The sequence below is a fragment of the Aegilops tauschii genome, chromosome 4, assembly GCF_002575655.3.
Source record: "Aegilops tauschii subsp. strangulata cultivar AL8/78 chromosome 4, Aet v6.0, whole genome shotgun sequence".
Classification (NCBI taxonomy): Eukaryota; Viridiplantae; Streptophyta; class Magnoliopsida; order Poales; family Poaceae; genus Aegilops; species Aegilops tauschii.
This window is the reverse complement of record NC_053038.3, coordinates 36,124,041-36,140,600: the sequence shown is the minus strand read 5'-3', so window position 1 is coordinate 36,140,600 and position 16,560 is coordinate 36,124,041. Positions and strand designations below refer to the sequence as shown.

The 16,560-nt window shown below is 43.0% G+C and overlaps 1 protein-coding gene across 3 annotated transcripts; it reads right to left on the bottom strand.

Annotated features, from left to right (window-relative positions):
* Positions 1-451: 451 nt before the first annotated feature.
* Positions 452-4,454, bottom strand: LOC109747316 (uncharacterized). 3 transcript variants are annotated; one of them, XM_040386528.3, is made up of 7 exons: positions 3,805-4,454; positions 3,322-3,597; positions 3,040-3,214; positions 2,798-2,938; positions 2,578-2,688; positions 1,910-2,169; positions 452-1,806 (listed from the first exon to the last, which is right to left on the bottom strand). In XM_040386528.3, exons 3-7 carry the CDS (start codon positions 3,087-3,089, stop codon positions 1,766-1,768), a joined length of 603 nt encoding a protein of 200 aa, XP_040242462.1. In that variant the 5' UTR covers positions 3,090-3,214; positions 3,322-3,597; positions 3,805-4,454; the 3' UTR covers positions 452-1,765. The 3 variants fall into 3 exon arrangements, with proteins under 3 accessions (XP_040242462.1, XP_073352252.1, XP_073352253.1); XM_073496151.1 differs by lacking the exon at positions 3,322-3,597 and having other exon boundaries at positions 3,040-3,321; positions 3,805-4,445; XM_073496152.1 differs by lacking the exon at positions 3,805-4,454 and having other exon boundaries at positions 3,322-3,798.
* Positions 4,455-16,560: the final 12,106 nt, after the last annotated feature.

Genomic DNA, 16,560 nt, shown 5'->3' with positions numbered 1-16,560 from the left:
GGATTTTTCTTTTGATATATTTTGATGCTGCCATTTCACATTACAATCGACTACTTAATACAACTAATTGATTTTTTTTGAAGAATCCAACTGACTATTTAAACCATCCATACTCCAAGATCATTTTTCCAACATACTTCCTCCGTTTTTATTTACTCTGCATATTAACTTTGATCAAAGTCAAGCTTTGTAAATTTTGACAAAGTTTATAGACCAAAATATTAACATGTACAATAACAAATCAATACCACTAGATCCATTATTAAATGTACTTTCACATCATATAGATTTGTTATGATAAATATTTATATTCTAATATGGGAGTAAATAAAAATGAAGGGAGTATGTCAGTTTTGCCTAGGGTATGCTACGTGGAAAATGAAAATTGTGCGGTACCAATACCTACCGCCAACGCTCTAACCAGCCAACTAGTGCCACCTAACACCGTATATGGCTTTACATAATTTATAATTTTTGTAAAGAATATTGGCTTTTCAGCAAAACACTGTACTTCACATGCATGTATGACAGTAACGTGCCCGAATAATTCTCTCACTCTCTCTCTCTTCCGCAACACAATAAATCCAACCATGTCTTTCACCTAGTCTAATTTAAAACATCCATATCTTTTAAACCATTTTTTTTGTTTTTGAATTCTTTTCTATGTTGAAACTACTTGCGTCAAACCTTTTAAAATGAGATTAATTTTGGATATTGACCTGTTTGTTGTAGGTGGACGTGAGGTCCACGATCAAAATAGTGGCGCTGACCCTGTTGTCGCCCAACCGGGCCGTCCAGATAGTTCGTCGGCAGCGCGTAGGAGGCGCAGCTGGCATTGTTCTCGTCCGCGATCACCTGCAGGAGCGCATCCGTGGCGGCGGCTTGAGCTCGAACGGCCTCGTAGATCACACGCTTCTCCGCGACGAAGTTGGGGTTCGCCGGGGCCATGGCCGTCACGGCCTCCTTCTTCGCGTGCTCGCCGTCTATCTGGCCCTCCGCCAGGCGGTGCTACTCTAGAAGGGACATGTTGTACCGCTCTTCATCCTGCACCTGCTGGAATGCCAACATAGGCGCCATCGCTAGCTGCTCCTCCGTCATGGCGGCGTTGTAGTGCGCCTGCCCCATGGTGCGGCCGGCATGCACAGGCATGGGCTCCGGTGCGGTGTCGTCGGAGCCCATCTCCATCATGGGGTTCGTCCTCGTAGTCAGAGAATGTGCTAAAAACCCACTTGAATGCTGCCTCTGTCTCCTCACGCATTAGTACACCGCCATGTATAAGTTTGTCTTGTATGTGGTGTCAAATGTAACTACATCACCAAAATGCAAGTAGTCCTCTCGGTTCTTCCCGGTGCACCATAGCATTGAACGAATTCGACCTTCAGCGTCGTCCAGATCAACTTCTACTCTCAGGTTGTAGTCTTCTGCCTTCATTTGCTGCAATAGCTGCATTGTCTTTGCTAAATCATCTTTAATTGACTCCTGTGAATATTTAGCACACAGGGTTCTCAAGACTTGTTTTCGGTACGGCACCGTTTGCAAGCTCTCTTCACCACCACCCAAAATACTATAAACCTTGCTTATACTGATGTTGTTCTCTCGGAGATTTTTTTATGAAGTTTCACGTATTGCATCAATACTATTATGAGAGTTCCACTGCATTTTCTGATCGTACCCTGATGACAGCCTATGATTGTGTTCTTTGACAAAGGCAGCCACGTACTAGCCATGATCTTCTGTGCGTAACAATTTGATCATTGCCTTGCAATCAGTCTTGCAAGATGATGCATTCTCCCTTTTGGGCTTGCCCTAGTTATGATCACAAAAAAACACATAAGGACATCATTGGAGCACCACAAATCGTAGTTCAATCTTTAATCAGTGATGAAAAAAGATCATGCCCCAAATTTACCGCGCATTAACACAGAGTTCATGCATGCTCCTGTATTTGTTTGTGTTGGTGCGACTTTTTGCGCGACGGATGCCAAATCCACACTCCCTGAATACAAATTATAGAAATCGTATGCTTCCTGGCTAGAGTCGAAAGTTGTGCCTGCTGTAGGCTCAAATATTGCATCACCCGTGCGGTCCTTTAATTGCAAGAGACGCTCTTCGATTGCAGACATTTTAGAAGGTGTAACTCGGGAATCAGGACCCTCAACACCGATGTTCCTGTCGAAACAAGCCAACGTTTCTGAATAAGGGGAACTATGATCATGCACCGGATATATGGCGTATGCTTACGAGAAGGAGATGCATGCATATTCAGAGGACAAGATAATGTGATGCCAAAATGTCATTTAGATTTCTGCATCAATGGTTTTCAGTTTAAAATTGTCACGAGAAGAGATGGAGACTAAATCTGACGTACAAAGAGCAATGCAGTATCTGTTGCGCATGACAATGGGGTTTTATACAGTTAATATCTTTTTTAATCCGTGCGTTGGTCGTGTGAACCGCAGTGAGCAAAATAAGAAATTAGCAATCCAATCCAAGATCGATGACAAAGGATGCATAAGCGAGCGCCACAGTTCATAGAGGATTAAATCTCAGAAACGTTGGCATAATTAACACGCTGACCTTTTATTCCAGCCGGGGACGACGAGTTGGCTTGTGCCAGACACACAGTTCTGCGCGCAATCAGATGACCCATCCGGTTGAGGAATGCTTGAAGCTCGCAGAAGAACAGAGCTGCATCAAGCAAGTAAAAAGTTCAATGAGCGGCTATCTTGCCGGTAAGGTATAACTGGGTGGTTTCGGTGTCGCTGAATCTGAAAGGTTAGTTGAAAAAGCTCAATACCTTGGACGCGTAGGCTGCGCTAGGATGTTTTGATCCAACGATTGAAGAACACGGGAGCCACTCTCTACTCTGGGATGCTCAGTGTTTCTTTCAGTTTCATGTTGGACCTTGAAGGGGACAGATGATCTGGGAGACCCAGGACTGCATACGAAGAGGGTGAAGATGAGGAAAAATGGTTAGAACACAGGGTTGTGGCAGCTCGGATTTGTAGAGGTGGAATGGTGATGCATATAACCACTTACCTGGAGGAGAAAGGGATTACTCCGCCATGGAGCATGCCCTCGGTCGCCATTGGACTTCCTCCGAGATGAAAACTTGCTAGAGGGAATCGGACGAGCTGTTCCTCCTTGCATAATAGACCTAAAAAACAATGCCTTTGGTGCTGTGACTGGGATATGTCACTTCGCTGTTGGGCATCTGCATGAATCCAGCCGTGAGGAAAAGAACAAGACTGCACAGGTCTACTGCCGGCTACTGTTCCGTTTGAGGACCTACGAAGCAGCCGTTCTGTATTACACGCCCACCTGTTAATGAAGTTTGTAAGCGCCCACAGCACTCCTCGGATCTCGAGACTCTCTAGAAAGACGGACGGCCAAGATAGCAGGGCTCCGAAGTATATGCATGAAAAATCCACGTTCTGTTAGTATGCGTGACATGGCATGTTCATTGCCCGTATGGACAAACAGCAGAGACCATGCTGGAAACTGATGTGGAGACATTCTACAAGAACCTGGTGACATTCTATTGTTCAAGATCAAATCCTCCTCACCCGATTTGTTAACGTGATTAAAAAAGCCAGTCTGCACTATGCATCAACATTATGTCATTACCGAACATGTGATGGATGCCTAGAAGGACAAGGATTGAGGAAAAACATGAGATGGAATACGGTGTTTGCCTATTCCTTAACACTATCCCAGCAATTTCAGAAAACAGATCGTGAGCATCTTGTACAATCTAAAACGATCAATTAAAATACAAGAAATGCAGGGACGAAAATTGCTGACCTTTTAGGTAGGCCAGCGGCTGCTCGCTGTTGTAGGCCAGCAGCTCCCATCTAGGATTCCGATGGGAAGCAAGGAATTGGGAGAGGGAAGGAACACATGGATGGGAAGCCTCCTCCACCGGCGATTGAGGTGGCCTCAGATCGCCCCCCGGACGAACTCCAGTGTTCACCGCCGGGCTCCCAGCCGCTGCCTCGTCGACTTTCACGTCCCTCCCTTTGATCCCATTCACCAGGGAGGCAGCGCCGTCCTCCATCACAACGAACGAGTCCACACCGAGATCCCAACTGGATCGTGGTCGCGCCTCTCACCCCATCAACGACCAACATACAGGATGGGGCAGGGTCTGTGTGTGACGCAGGCGCCCTCACAATGGACGGGGGAAGGAGGAGGCGGCAAATACGCGGCCATCGGTACGGAGATAGGAGGAGACACGCGGAAGGGCCAGAGGGGAAACGAAACACTCTGGAGCCCTCTCGAGCCCTCGATCCTTATTGCGAGCGCGATGGCGAGGGGATCGGCGGCGGCGGCGGCGGCGAACGGAGATAGGGATCTGAGGCTGCTTTGTACGGAGATAGCGCGATGGCGGTGGGGAAGGGATGTCCTCTCGCTCGAGGGCTCTGTGGACGCCTCTCTGGTTCGCTCTGGAACTTTTCTCGCTGGTTTAATTTCGTAGGTCTTTTTTTGTCCGTTTTTCCAGCGTAGTTCGTGCGAGGGAGGTGCGAACTGGGAGGCGCCGCGGATGTGGTTTTGGTTGTTTTTTTTAGAACTGGGAGGTGGGAAGGAGAGACGAAAAAACCCAGTAAAGGTGGGAGGATATAACTATCCCTTAACATGCAACAAAGAGTCACTATAAAGTCATTAATAGTGGAGAACAAACGAAGACATTATGGTAGGGTACGAAACCACCTCAAAGTTATCCTTTCCGATCGATCTATTCAAGAGTCCGTAGTAAAATAACATGAAGTCATTCTTTCCGTTCGATCTATCATAGAGTTCATACTAGAATAACACCTTAAGACACAAATCAACCAAAACCCTAATGTCACCTAGATACTCCAATGTTACCTCAAGTATCCGTGGGTATGATTATACGATATGCATCACACAATCTCATATTCATCTATTCAATCAACACATAGAACCTCAAAGAGTGCCCCAAAGTTTCTACCGGAGAGTCAAGACGAAAACGTGTGCCAACCCCTATGCATAGATTCCCAAGGTCACGGAACCCGCAAGTTGATCACCAAAACATACATCAAGTGAATCAATAGAATACCCCATTGTCACCACAGGTATCCCACGCAAGACATACATCAAGTGTTCTCGAATCCTTAAAGACTCAATCCGATAAGATAACTTCAAAGGGAAAACTCAATCCATCACAAGAGAGTAGAGGGGGAGAAACATCATAAGATCCAACTATAATAGTAAAGCTCGCGATACATCAAGATCGTGCCAAATCAAGAACACGAGAGAGAGAGATCAAACACATAGCTACTGGTACATACCCTCAGCCCCGAGGGTGAACTACTCCCTCCTCGTCATGGGGAGCACCATGATGTTGAAGATGGCCACCGGTGAGGGATCTCCCCTCCGGCAGGGTGCCGGAACAAGGCCCTGATTGGTTTTCGGTGGCTACTGAGGCTTGCGGCGGCGGAACTCTCGATCTAGGTTATGTTCTCGAAGTTTGGGTATATATAAGAGGTTTTGGCGTCGAGAACAAGTCAGGGGGGTCCCCGAGGCGGCCACGAGGTAGGGGGCGCACCCAGGGGGTAGGGCGCGCCCCCACCCACGTGGGTGCCTCGGGACTCTTCTGGCCAATCTCTGATGCTCTGTGGGCTTCTGCTACCTCTTGAGCACTGCGTTGGTTTTCCCTTGAAGAGGAAAGGGTGATGCAGCAAAGTAGCATAAGTATTTCCCTCAGTTTTTGAGAACCAAGGTATCAATCCAGTAGGAGGCCACGCACGAGTCCCTCGCACCTACACAAACAAATAAATCCTCGCAACGAACGCGATAAGGGGTTGTCAATCCCTACACGGTCACTACCGAGAGTGAGATCTGATAGATATGATAAGATACTATTTTTGGTATTTTTATGATAAAGATGCAAAGTAAAATAGGAAGCAATAAAAATAACTAAGTGTTGGAAGATTAATATGATGGAAAATAGACCCGGGGGCCATAGATTTTACTAGTGGCTTCTCTCAAGAGCATAAGTATTTACGGTGGGTGAACAAATTACTGTTGAGCAATTGACAGAATTGAGCATAGTTATGAGAATATCTAGGTATGATCATGTATATAGGCATCACGTCCGAGACAAGTAGACCGATTCCTGCCTGCATCTACTACTATTACTCCACACATCGACCGCAATACAGCATGCATCTAGAGTATTAAGTTCATAAGAACAGAGTAACGCTTTAAGCAAGATGACATGATGTAGTGGGATAAACTCATGCAATATGATATAAACCCCATCTTGTTATCCTCGATGGCAAAAATACAATACGTGCCTTGCTGCCCCTACTGTCACTGGGAAAGGACACCGCAAGATTAAACCCAAAGCTAAACACTTCTCCCATTGCAAGAAAGATCAATCTAGTAGGCCAAACCAAACTGATAATTCAAAGAGACTTGCAACGATAACCAATCATACATAAAAGAATTCAGAGAAGATTCAAATATTGTTCATAGATAAACTTGATCATAAACCCACAATTCATCGGTCTCAACAAACACACAACAAAAGAAGATTACATCGGATAGATCTCCACAAGAGAGGGGGAGAACATTGTATTGAAATCCAAAAAGAGAGAAGAAGCCATCTAGCTAATAACTATGGACCCGAAGGTCTGAGGTAAACTACTCACACACCATCGGAGAGGCTATGGTGTTGATGTAGAAGCCCTCCGTGATTCATGCCCCCTCCGGCGGAGCTCCGGAACAGGCCCCAAGATGGGATCTCATAGGTACAGAAGGTTGCGGCGCTGGAATTAGGCTTTTGGCTCTGTATCTGGTAGTTTGGGGGTACGTAGGTATATATAGGAGGAAGGAGTACGTCGGTGGAGCAACAGGAGGCCCACGAGGGTGGAGGGCGCGCCCGGGGGGTAGGCGCGCCCCTACCTCGTGCCCTCCTGGTTGATGTCTTGATGTAGGGTCCAAGTCCTCTGGATCACGTTCGTTCCGAAAATCACATTCCCGAAGGTTTCATTCCATTTGGACTCCGTTTGATATTCTTTTTCTGCGAAACTCTGAAATAGGCAAAAAACAGCAATTCTGGGCTGGGCCTCCGGTTAATAGGTTAGTCCCAAAAATAATATAAAAGTGTATAATAAAGCCCAATAATGTCCAAAACAGAATATAATATAGCATGGAACAATAAAAAATTATAGATACGTTGGAGACGTATCAAGCATCCCCAAGCTTAATTCCTGCTCGTCCTCGAGTAGGTAAATGATAAAAACAAATTTTTTGATGTGGAATGCTACTTGACATAATTTCAATGTAATTCTTCTTAATTGTGGTATGAATATTCAGATCCGAAAGATTCAAGATAAAAGTTCAATATTGACATAAAAATAATAATACTTCAAGCATACTAACTAAGCAATTATGTCCTCTCAAAATAACATGGCCAAAGAAAGTTCATCCCTACAAAATCATATAGTTTAGTCATGCTCCATTTTCGTCACACAAGAATGCTCTCATCATGCACAACCCCGATGACAAGCCAAGCAATTGTTTCATACTTTAGTAATCTCAAACCTTTTCAACTTTCATGCAATACATGAGCGTGAGCCATGGATATAACACTATGGGTGGAATACAATATAATGATGGGGGTTATGTGGAGAAGACAAAAAGGGAGAAAGTCTCACATCAACGAGGCTAATCAATGAGCTATGGAGATGCCCGTCGATTGATGTTAATGCAAGGAGTAGGGATTGCCATGCAACGGATGCACTAGAGCTATAAATATATGAAAGCTCAACAAAAGAAACTAAGTGGGTGTGCATCCAACTTGCTTGCTCACGAAGACCTAGGGCACTTGAGGAGGCCCATTGTTGGAATATACAAGCCAAGTTCTATAATGAAAAATTCCCACTAGTATATGAAAGTGACAAAACAAGAGACTCACTATCATGAAGATCATGGTGCTACTTTGAAGCACAAGTGTGGAAAAAGGATAGTAGCATTGTTCCTTCTCTCTTTTTCTCTCATTTTTTTATTTGGGCCTTTTTCTCATCCTCGAGTAGGTAAATGATAAAAACGGAATTTTTGATGTGGAATGCTACCTAACATATTTATCAATGTAATCTTCTTTATTGTGGCAAGAATATTCAGATCCATAAGATTCAAAACAAAAGTTTAATATTGACATGAAAACAATAATACTTCAGGCATACTAACAAAGCAATCATGTCTTCTCAAAATAACATGGCCAAAGCAAGCTATCCCTACAAAATCATATAGTCTGGCTATGCTCTATCTTCATCACACAAAATATTTAAATCATGCACAACCCCGATGACAAGGCAATCAATTGTTTCATATTTTTGATGTTCTCAAACTTTTTCAACTTTCACGCAATACATGAGCGTGAGCCATGGACATAGCACTATAGGTGGAACAGAATGGTGGTTGTGGAGAAGACAAAAAGGAGAAGATAGTCTCACATCAACTAGGCGTATCAACGGGCTATGGAGATGCCCATCAATAGATATCAATGTGAGTGAGTAGGGATTGCCATGCAACGGATGCACTAGAGTTATAAGTGTATGAAAGCTCAAAAAGAAACTAAGTGGGTGTGCATCCAACTCGCTTGCTCACGAAGACCTAGGGCATTTTGAGGAAGCCCATCATTGGAATATACAAGCCAAGTTCTATAATGAAAGATTCCCACTAGTATATGAAAGTGACAACATAGGAGACTCTCTATCATGAAGATCATGGTGCTACTTTGAAGCACAAGTGTGGTAAAAGGATAGTAACATTGTCCCTTCTCTCTTTTTCTCTCATTTTTTTATTTGGGCCTTTTTCTCTTTTTTTATGGCCTCTTTTTTTCTCTATTTTTCTATTTTCGTCCGGAGTCTCATCCCGACTTGTGGGGGAATCACAGTCTCGATCATCCTTTCCTCACTTGGGACAATGCTCTAATAATGATGATCATCACACTTTTATTTACTTACAACTCGAGAATTACAACTCTTAGAACAAAATACGACTCTATGTGAATGCCTCCGGCGGTGTACCGGGATATGCAATGAATCAAGAGTGACATGTATGAAAGAATTACAAAGGTGGCTTTGCCACAAATACGATCTTAACTACATGATCATGGAAAGCAATATGACAATGATGGAGCGTGTCATAATAAACGGAACGGTGGAAATTTGCATGGCAATATATCTCGGAATGGCTATGGAAATGCTATCATAGGTAGGTATGGTGGCTGTCTTGAGGAAGGTATATGGTGGGTGTATGATACCGGCGAAAGGTGCGCGGTATTAGAGAGGCTAGCAATGGTGGAAGGGTGAGAGTGCGTATAATCCATGGACTCAACATTAGTCATAAAGAACTCACATACTTATTGCAAAAATCTATTAGTTATCGAAACGAAGTACTACGCGCATGCTCCTAGGGGGATAGATTGGTAGGAAAAGACCATCGCTCGTCCCCGGCCGCCACTCATAAGGAAGGCAATCAATAAATAAATCATGCTCCGACTTCATCACATAACGGTTCACTGATACGTCTCCAACGTATCTATAATTTTTGATTGTTCCATGCTATATTATATTCTGTTTTGGACATTATTGGGCTTTATTATATACTTTTATATTATTTTTGGGACTAACCTATTAACCGAAGGCCCATACCAGAATTGTTGTTTTTTGCCTATTTTAGAGTTTCGCAGAAAAAGAATATCAAACAGAGTCCAAACGGAATGAAACCTTCGGGAACGTGATTTTCGGAACGAACGTGATCCAGAGGACTTGGACCCTACGTCAAGACATCAACCAGGAGGGCACGGGGTAGGGGGGCACGCCTACCCCCCTGGGCGTGCCCTCCACCCTCGTGGGCCCCCTGTTGCTCCACCGACGTACTCCTTCCTCCTATATATACCTACGTACCCCCAAACTACCAGATACGGAGCCAAAAACCTAATTCCACCGCCGCAACCTTCTGTACCCGTGAGATCCCATCTTGGGGCCTATTCCGGAGCTCCGCCGGAGGGGGCATCGATCACAGAGGGCTTCTACATCAACACCATAGCCTCTCCGATGATGTGTGAGTAGTTTACCTCATACCTTCGGGTCCATAGTTATTAGCTAGATGGCTTCTTCTCTCTTTTTGGATCTCAATACAATGTTCTCCCCCTCTCTTGTGGAGATCTATTCGATGTAATCTTCTTTTGTGGTGTGTTTGTTGAGACCGATGAATTGTGGGTTCATGATCAAGTTTATCTATGAACAATATTTGAATCTTCTCTGAATTCTTTTATGTATGATTGGTTATCTTTGCAAGTCTCTTTGAATTATCAGTTTGGTTTGGCCTACTAGATTGATCTTTCTTGCAATGGGAGAAGTGCTTAGCTTTGGGTTCAATCTTGCGGTGTCCTTTCCTAGTGACAGTAGGGGCAGCAAGGCACGTATTGTATTGTTGCCATCGAGGATAACAAGATGGGGTTTATATCATATTGCATGAGTTTATCCCTCTACATCATGTCATCTTGCTTAAAGCGTTACTCTGTTGTTATGAACTTAATACTCTAGATGCATGCTGGATAGCAGTCGATGTGTGGAGTAATAGTAGTAGATGCAGGCAGGAGTCGGTCTACTTGTCTCGGACGTGATGCCTATATACATGATCATACCTAGATATTCTCATAACTATGCTCAATTCTGTCAATTGCTCAACAGTAATTTGTTCACCCACCGTAAATACTTATGCTCTTGAGAGAAGCCACTAGTGAAACCTATGGCCCCCGGGTCTAGTTTCCATCATATTAATCTTCCAACACTTAGTTATTTTTATTGCTTCCTATTTTACTTTGCATCTTTATCATAAAAATACCAAAAATATTATCTTATCATATCTATCAGATCTCACTCTCGTAAGTGGCCGTGTAGGGATTGACAACCCCTTATCGCGTTGGTTGCGAGGATTTATTTGTTTGTGTAGGTGCGAGGGACTCGTGTGTGGCCTCCTACTGGATTGATACCTTGGTTCTCAAAAACTGAGGGAAATACTTACGCTACTTTGCTGCATCACCCTTTCCTCTTCAAGGGAAAACCAACGCAGTGCTCAAGAGGTAGCATTCACCATACGTGCATGCTATGGGAATCACAAACTTTAGCACAAGTATTTCTCAAATTCACAACTACTCAATTAGCATGACTCTAATATCACCATCTTCATATCTCAAACAATCATAAGGAATCAAACTTCTCATAGTATTCAATGCACTTTATATGAAAGTTTTTATTATACCCATCTTGGATGCCCATCATATTAGGACTAATTTCATAACCAAAGTAAATTACCATGATGTTTAGGACTCCCAAAGTAATATAAGTGAAGCATGAGTGTTCATCTATTTCTTCAAAATAAAACTACCGCCATGCTCTAAGAAGATGTAAGTGAAGCACTAGAGCAAATGACAAACTACTCCAAAAGATATAAGTGGAGATCAATGAGTAGTTGAATAATTATGTAACTATGTGAAGACTCTCTAACATTTAAGAATTTCAGATCTTGGTATTTTATTCAAACAGCAAGCAAAACAAAATAAAATAAAATGACGCTCCAAGCAAAACATATCATGTGGTGAATAAAAATATAGCTCCAAGTAAAGTTACCGATGAACGAAGACGAAAGAGGGGATGCCTTCCGGGGCATCCCCAAGCTTAGGCTCTTGGTTGTCCTTGAATATTACCTTGGGGTGCGTTGGGCATCCCCAAGCTTAGGCTCTTGCCACTCCTTATTCCATAGTCCATCGAATCTTTACCCAAAATTTGAAAATTTCACAACACAAAACTCAACAGAAAACTCGTGAGCTCCGTTAGTATAAGAAAATAAATCACCACTTAGGTACTGTCGTTAACTCATTATAAATTCATATTGGTGTAATATCTACTGTATTTCAACTTCTCTATGGTTCATACCCTCCGAGACTACTCATAGATTCATCAAAATAAGCAAACAACACATAGAAAACAGAATCTGTCAAAAATAGAACAGTCTGTAGTAATCCGTATCATTCTAACACTTCTGTAACTCCAAAAATTCTAGAATAAATTGTTGGACGTGGGGGATTTGTCTATTAATCATCTTCAAAAAGAATCAACCTAAAAGCACTCTCCAGTAAAAAATGGCAACTAATCTCGTGGGCGCAAAAGTTTCTGTTTTTTACAGCAAGATCGCAAAGACTTCACCCAAGTCTTCCCAAAGGTTCTACTTGGCACAAACACTAATTAAAACATAAAACCACATCTAAACATAGGTTAGATGAATTATTTATTACTCAACAGGAGCAAAAATCATAGAACAAAAATAAAATTGGGTTGCCTCCCAACAAGCGCTAACGTTTAACGCCCCTAGCTAGGCATGATGATTTCAACGATGCTCACATAGAAGATAAGAATTGAAACATAAAGAGAGCATCATGAAGAATATGACTAGCACATTTAAGTCTAACCCACTTCCTATGCATAGGGATTTTGTGAGCAAACAACTTATGGGAACAATAATCAACTAGCATAGGAAGGCAAAACATGCATAACTTTAAAACTTTAAGCACATAGGGAGGAACCTTGATATTATTGCAATTCCTACAAGCATATATTCCTCCCTCATAATAATTTTCAGTAGCATTATGAATGAATTCAACAATATAACTATCACATAAAGCATTCTTTTCATGATCTACAAACATATAATTTTTATTACTCTCCACATAAGCAAGTTTCTTCTCATGAATAGTAGTGGGAGAAAACTCAACAAAATAACTATCATGTGAGGCATAATCCAATTGAAAATTAAAATCAAGATGACAAGTTTCATGGTTATCATTATTCTTTATATCATACATGTCATCACAATAATCATCATAGATAGCAACTTTGTTCTCATAATCAATTGGAACCTCTTCCGAAATAGTGGATTCATCACTAAATAAAGTCATGACCTCTCCAAATCCACTTTCATAATTATCACAATAATATTCAAAATCATCCAAAATAGTGGGATAATTACTTCCTAAAGTTGACACTCTTCCAAACCCACTTTCATCAATATAATCATCATAAATAGGAGTCATGCTTTCATCATAATAAATATTCTCATCAAAACTTGGGGGACTAAACATATCATCTTCATCAAACATAGCATCCCCAAGCTTGTGGCTTTGCATATCATTAGCATCATGGGTATTCAAAGAATTCATACTAACAACATTGCAATCATGCTCATCATTCACATATTTTATGCCAAGCATTCTATGTAATTCTTCTTCTAGTACTTGAGCACAATTTTCCTTCCCATCATTTTCATGAAAGACATTAAAAAGATGAAGCATATGAGGCAACCTTAATTCCATTTTTTGTAGTTTCCTTTTATAGACTAAACTAGTAATAAAACAAGAAACAAAAGGATTCGATTGCAAGATCTAAAGATACACCTTCAAGCACTCACCTCCCCGGCAACGGCGCCAGAAACTACTTGATGTCTACTACACAACCTTCTTCTTGTAGACGTTGTTGGGCCTCCAAGTGCAGAGGTTTGTAGGACAGTAGAAAATTCCCCTCAAGTGGATGACCTAAGGTTTATCATTCTGTGGAAGGCGTAGGATGAAGATGGTCTCTCTCAAACAACCCTGCAACCAAATAACAAAGAGTCTCTTGTGTCCCCAACACACCAAATACAATGGTAAATTGTATAGGTGCACTAGTTCGGCGAAGAGATGGTGATACAAGTGCAATATGGATGGTAGATATAAGTTTTTGTAATCTGAAAATATAAAAATAGCAAGGTAACAAGTAATAAAAGTGAGCACAAACGGTATTGCAATGCGTTGAAACAAGGCCTAGGGTTCATACTTTCACTAGTGCAAGTTATCTCAACAATAATAACATAACTGGATCATATAACTATCCCTCAACATGCAACAAAGAGTCACTCAAAAGTCACTAATAGCGGAGAACAAACGAAGAGATTATGGTAGGGTACGAAACCACCTCAAAGTTATCCTTTCTGATCGATCTATTCAAGAGTCCGTAGTAAAATAACACGAAGTATTCTTTCCATTCGATCTATCATAGAGTTTGTACTAGAATAACACCTTAAGACACAAATCAACCAAAACCCTAATGTCACCTAGATACTCCAATGTCACCTCAAGTATCCATGGGTATGATTATACGATATGCATCACACAATCTCAGATTCATCTATTCAACTAGCACACAGAACCTCAAAGAGTGCCCCAAAGTTTCTACCAGAGAGTCAAGACGAAAACGTGTGCCAACCCCTATGCATAGATTCCCAAGGTCACGGAACCCGCAAGTTGATCACCAAAACATACATCAAGTGAATCAATAGAATACCCCATTGTCACCACGGGTATCCCACGCAAGACATACATCAAGTGTTCTCAAATCCTTAAAGACTCAATCCGATAAGAAAACTTCAAAGGGAAAACTCAATCCATCACAAGAGAGTAGAGGGGGAGAAACATCATAAGATCCAACTATAATAGCAAAGCTCGCGATACATCAAGATCGTGCCAAATCAAGAACACGAGAGAGAGAGATCAAACACATAGCTACTGGTACATACCCTCATCCCTGAGGGTGAACTACCCCCTCCTCATCATGGAGAGCGCCGGGATGTTGAAGATGACAACCGGTGAGGGATCCCCCCTCCGGCAGGGTGCCGAACATGGCCCCGATTGGTTTTCGGTGGCTACAGAGGCTTGCGGCGGCGGAACCCTCGATCTAGGTTATGTTCTGGAAGTTTGGGTATATATAAGAGGTTTTGGCGTCGGGAACAAGCCAGGAGGGTCTCCGAGGCGGCCACGAGGTAGGGGGCGCGCCCCCCACCCTCGTGGGTGCCTCGGGACTCTTCTGGTCCAAAAATAATCTCCATGAAGTTTCAGGTCAATTGGACTCCGTTTGGTTTTCCTTTTCTGCGATACTCAAAAACAAGGAAAAAACAGAAACTGGCACTGGGCTCTAGGTTAATAGGTTAGTCCCAAAAATCATATAAAATAACATATAAATGCATATAAAACATCCTAGATGGATAATATAATAGCATGGAACAATAAAAAATTATAGATACGTTGGAGACGTGTCAGTCTCCGAGTCGTCCACGAGATAGGGGGACGCGCCCAGGGGGGTAGGGCGCGCCCCCACCCTCGTGGACGGCCCGGGACTGTTCTGGCCCAACTCTTTTACTCCGGGGGCTTCTTTTGGTCCATAAAAAATCATCAAAAATTGGCACGTCAATTGGACTCCGTTTGGTATTCCTTTTCTGCGATACTCAAAAACAAGGAAAAACAGGAACTGGCACTGGGCTCTAGGTTAATAGGTTAGTCCCAAAAATCATATAAAATAGCATATATGCATATAAAACATCCTAGATGGATAATATAATAGCATGGAACAATCAAAAATTATAGATACGTTGGAGACGTATCAGAGATGCATAGCAATGAGACGGGAGAGTGTGTCCACGTACCCTCGTAGACCGAAAGCGGAAGCGTTTAGTAACGTGGTTGATGTAGTCGAACGTCTTCGCGATCCAACCGATCCAAGTACCGAATGAACAGCACCTCCGCGATCTGCACACGTTCAGCTCAGTGACGTCCCTCGTACTCTTGATCCAGCTGAGGCCTTGGGAGAGTTTCGTCAGCACGACGGCATGGTGACGGTGATGATGAAGTTACCGACGCAGGGCTTCGCCTAAGCTCTACAACGATAAGACCGAGGTGGAAATTTGTGGAGGGGGGCAACGCACACGACTAAGACAACTGTCAATTTGTGTGTCTATGGGGTGCCCCCTCCCTCGTATATAAAGGAGGGGAGGAGGGGGCCGGCCGACTCTTCATGGTGCGCCCCAAGGGGGGATTCCTACTCCTACTAGGAGTAGGTTTCCCCCTTTCCTAGTCCTAATAGGAGGGGGAAGGAAGGGGAAGAGGAGAGGAAGGAAAGGGGCCCAGCCCCCTTCCCAATTTGGATTGGGCTTGGGGGGCACGCCCCCACCTCTTGGCCGCCTCCTCTCTCTCCCACTAAAGCCCATGTAGGCCCATTTAGCCCCCGGGCGGTTCCGGTACCCCCCCGGTACTCCGGTATATGCCCGAACTCATCCGAAACCATTCTGGTGTCCAAACATAACCTTCCAATATATCAATATTCATGTCTCGACCATTTTGAGACTCCTCATCATGTCCGTGATCACATCCGGGACTCTGAACTACCTTCGGTACATCAAAACACATAAACTCGTAATACCGATCGTCATCGAATGTTAAGCTTGCGGACCCTACGGGTTCGAGAACTATGTAGACATGACCGAGACTCACTTCCGGTCAATAACCAATAGCGGAACCTGGATGCTCATATTGTTTCCTACATATTCTACGAAGATCTTTATCGGTCAAACCGCATAACAACATACGTTGTTCCCTTTGTCATCGGTATGTTACTTGCCCGAGATTCGATCGTCGGTATCATCATACCTAGTTCAATC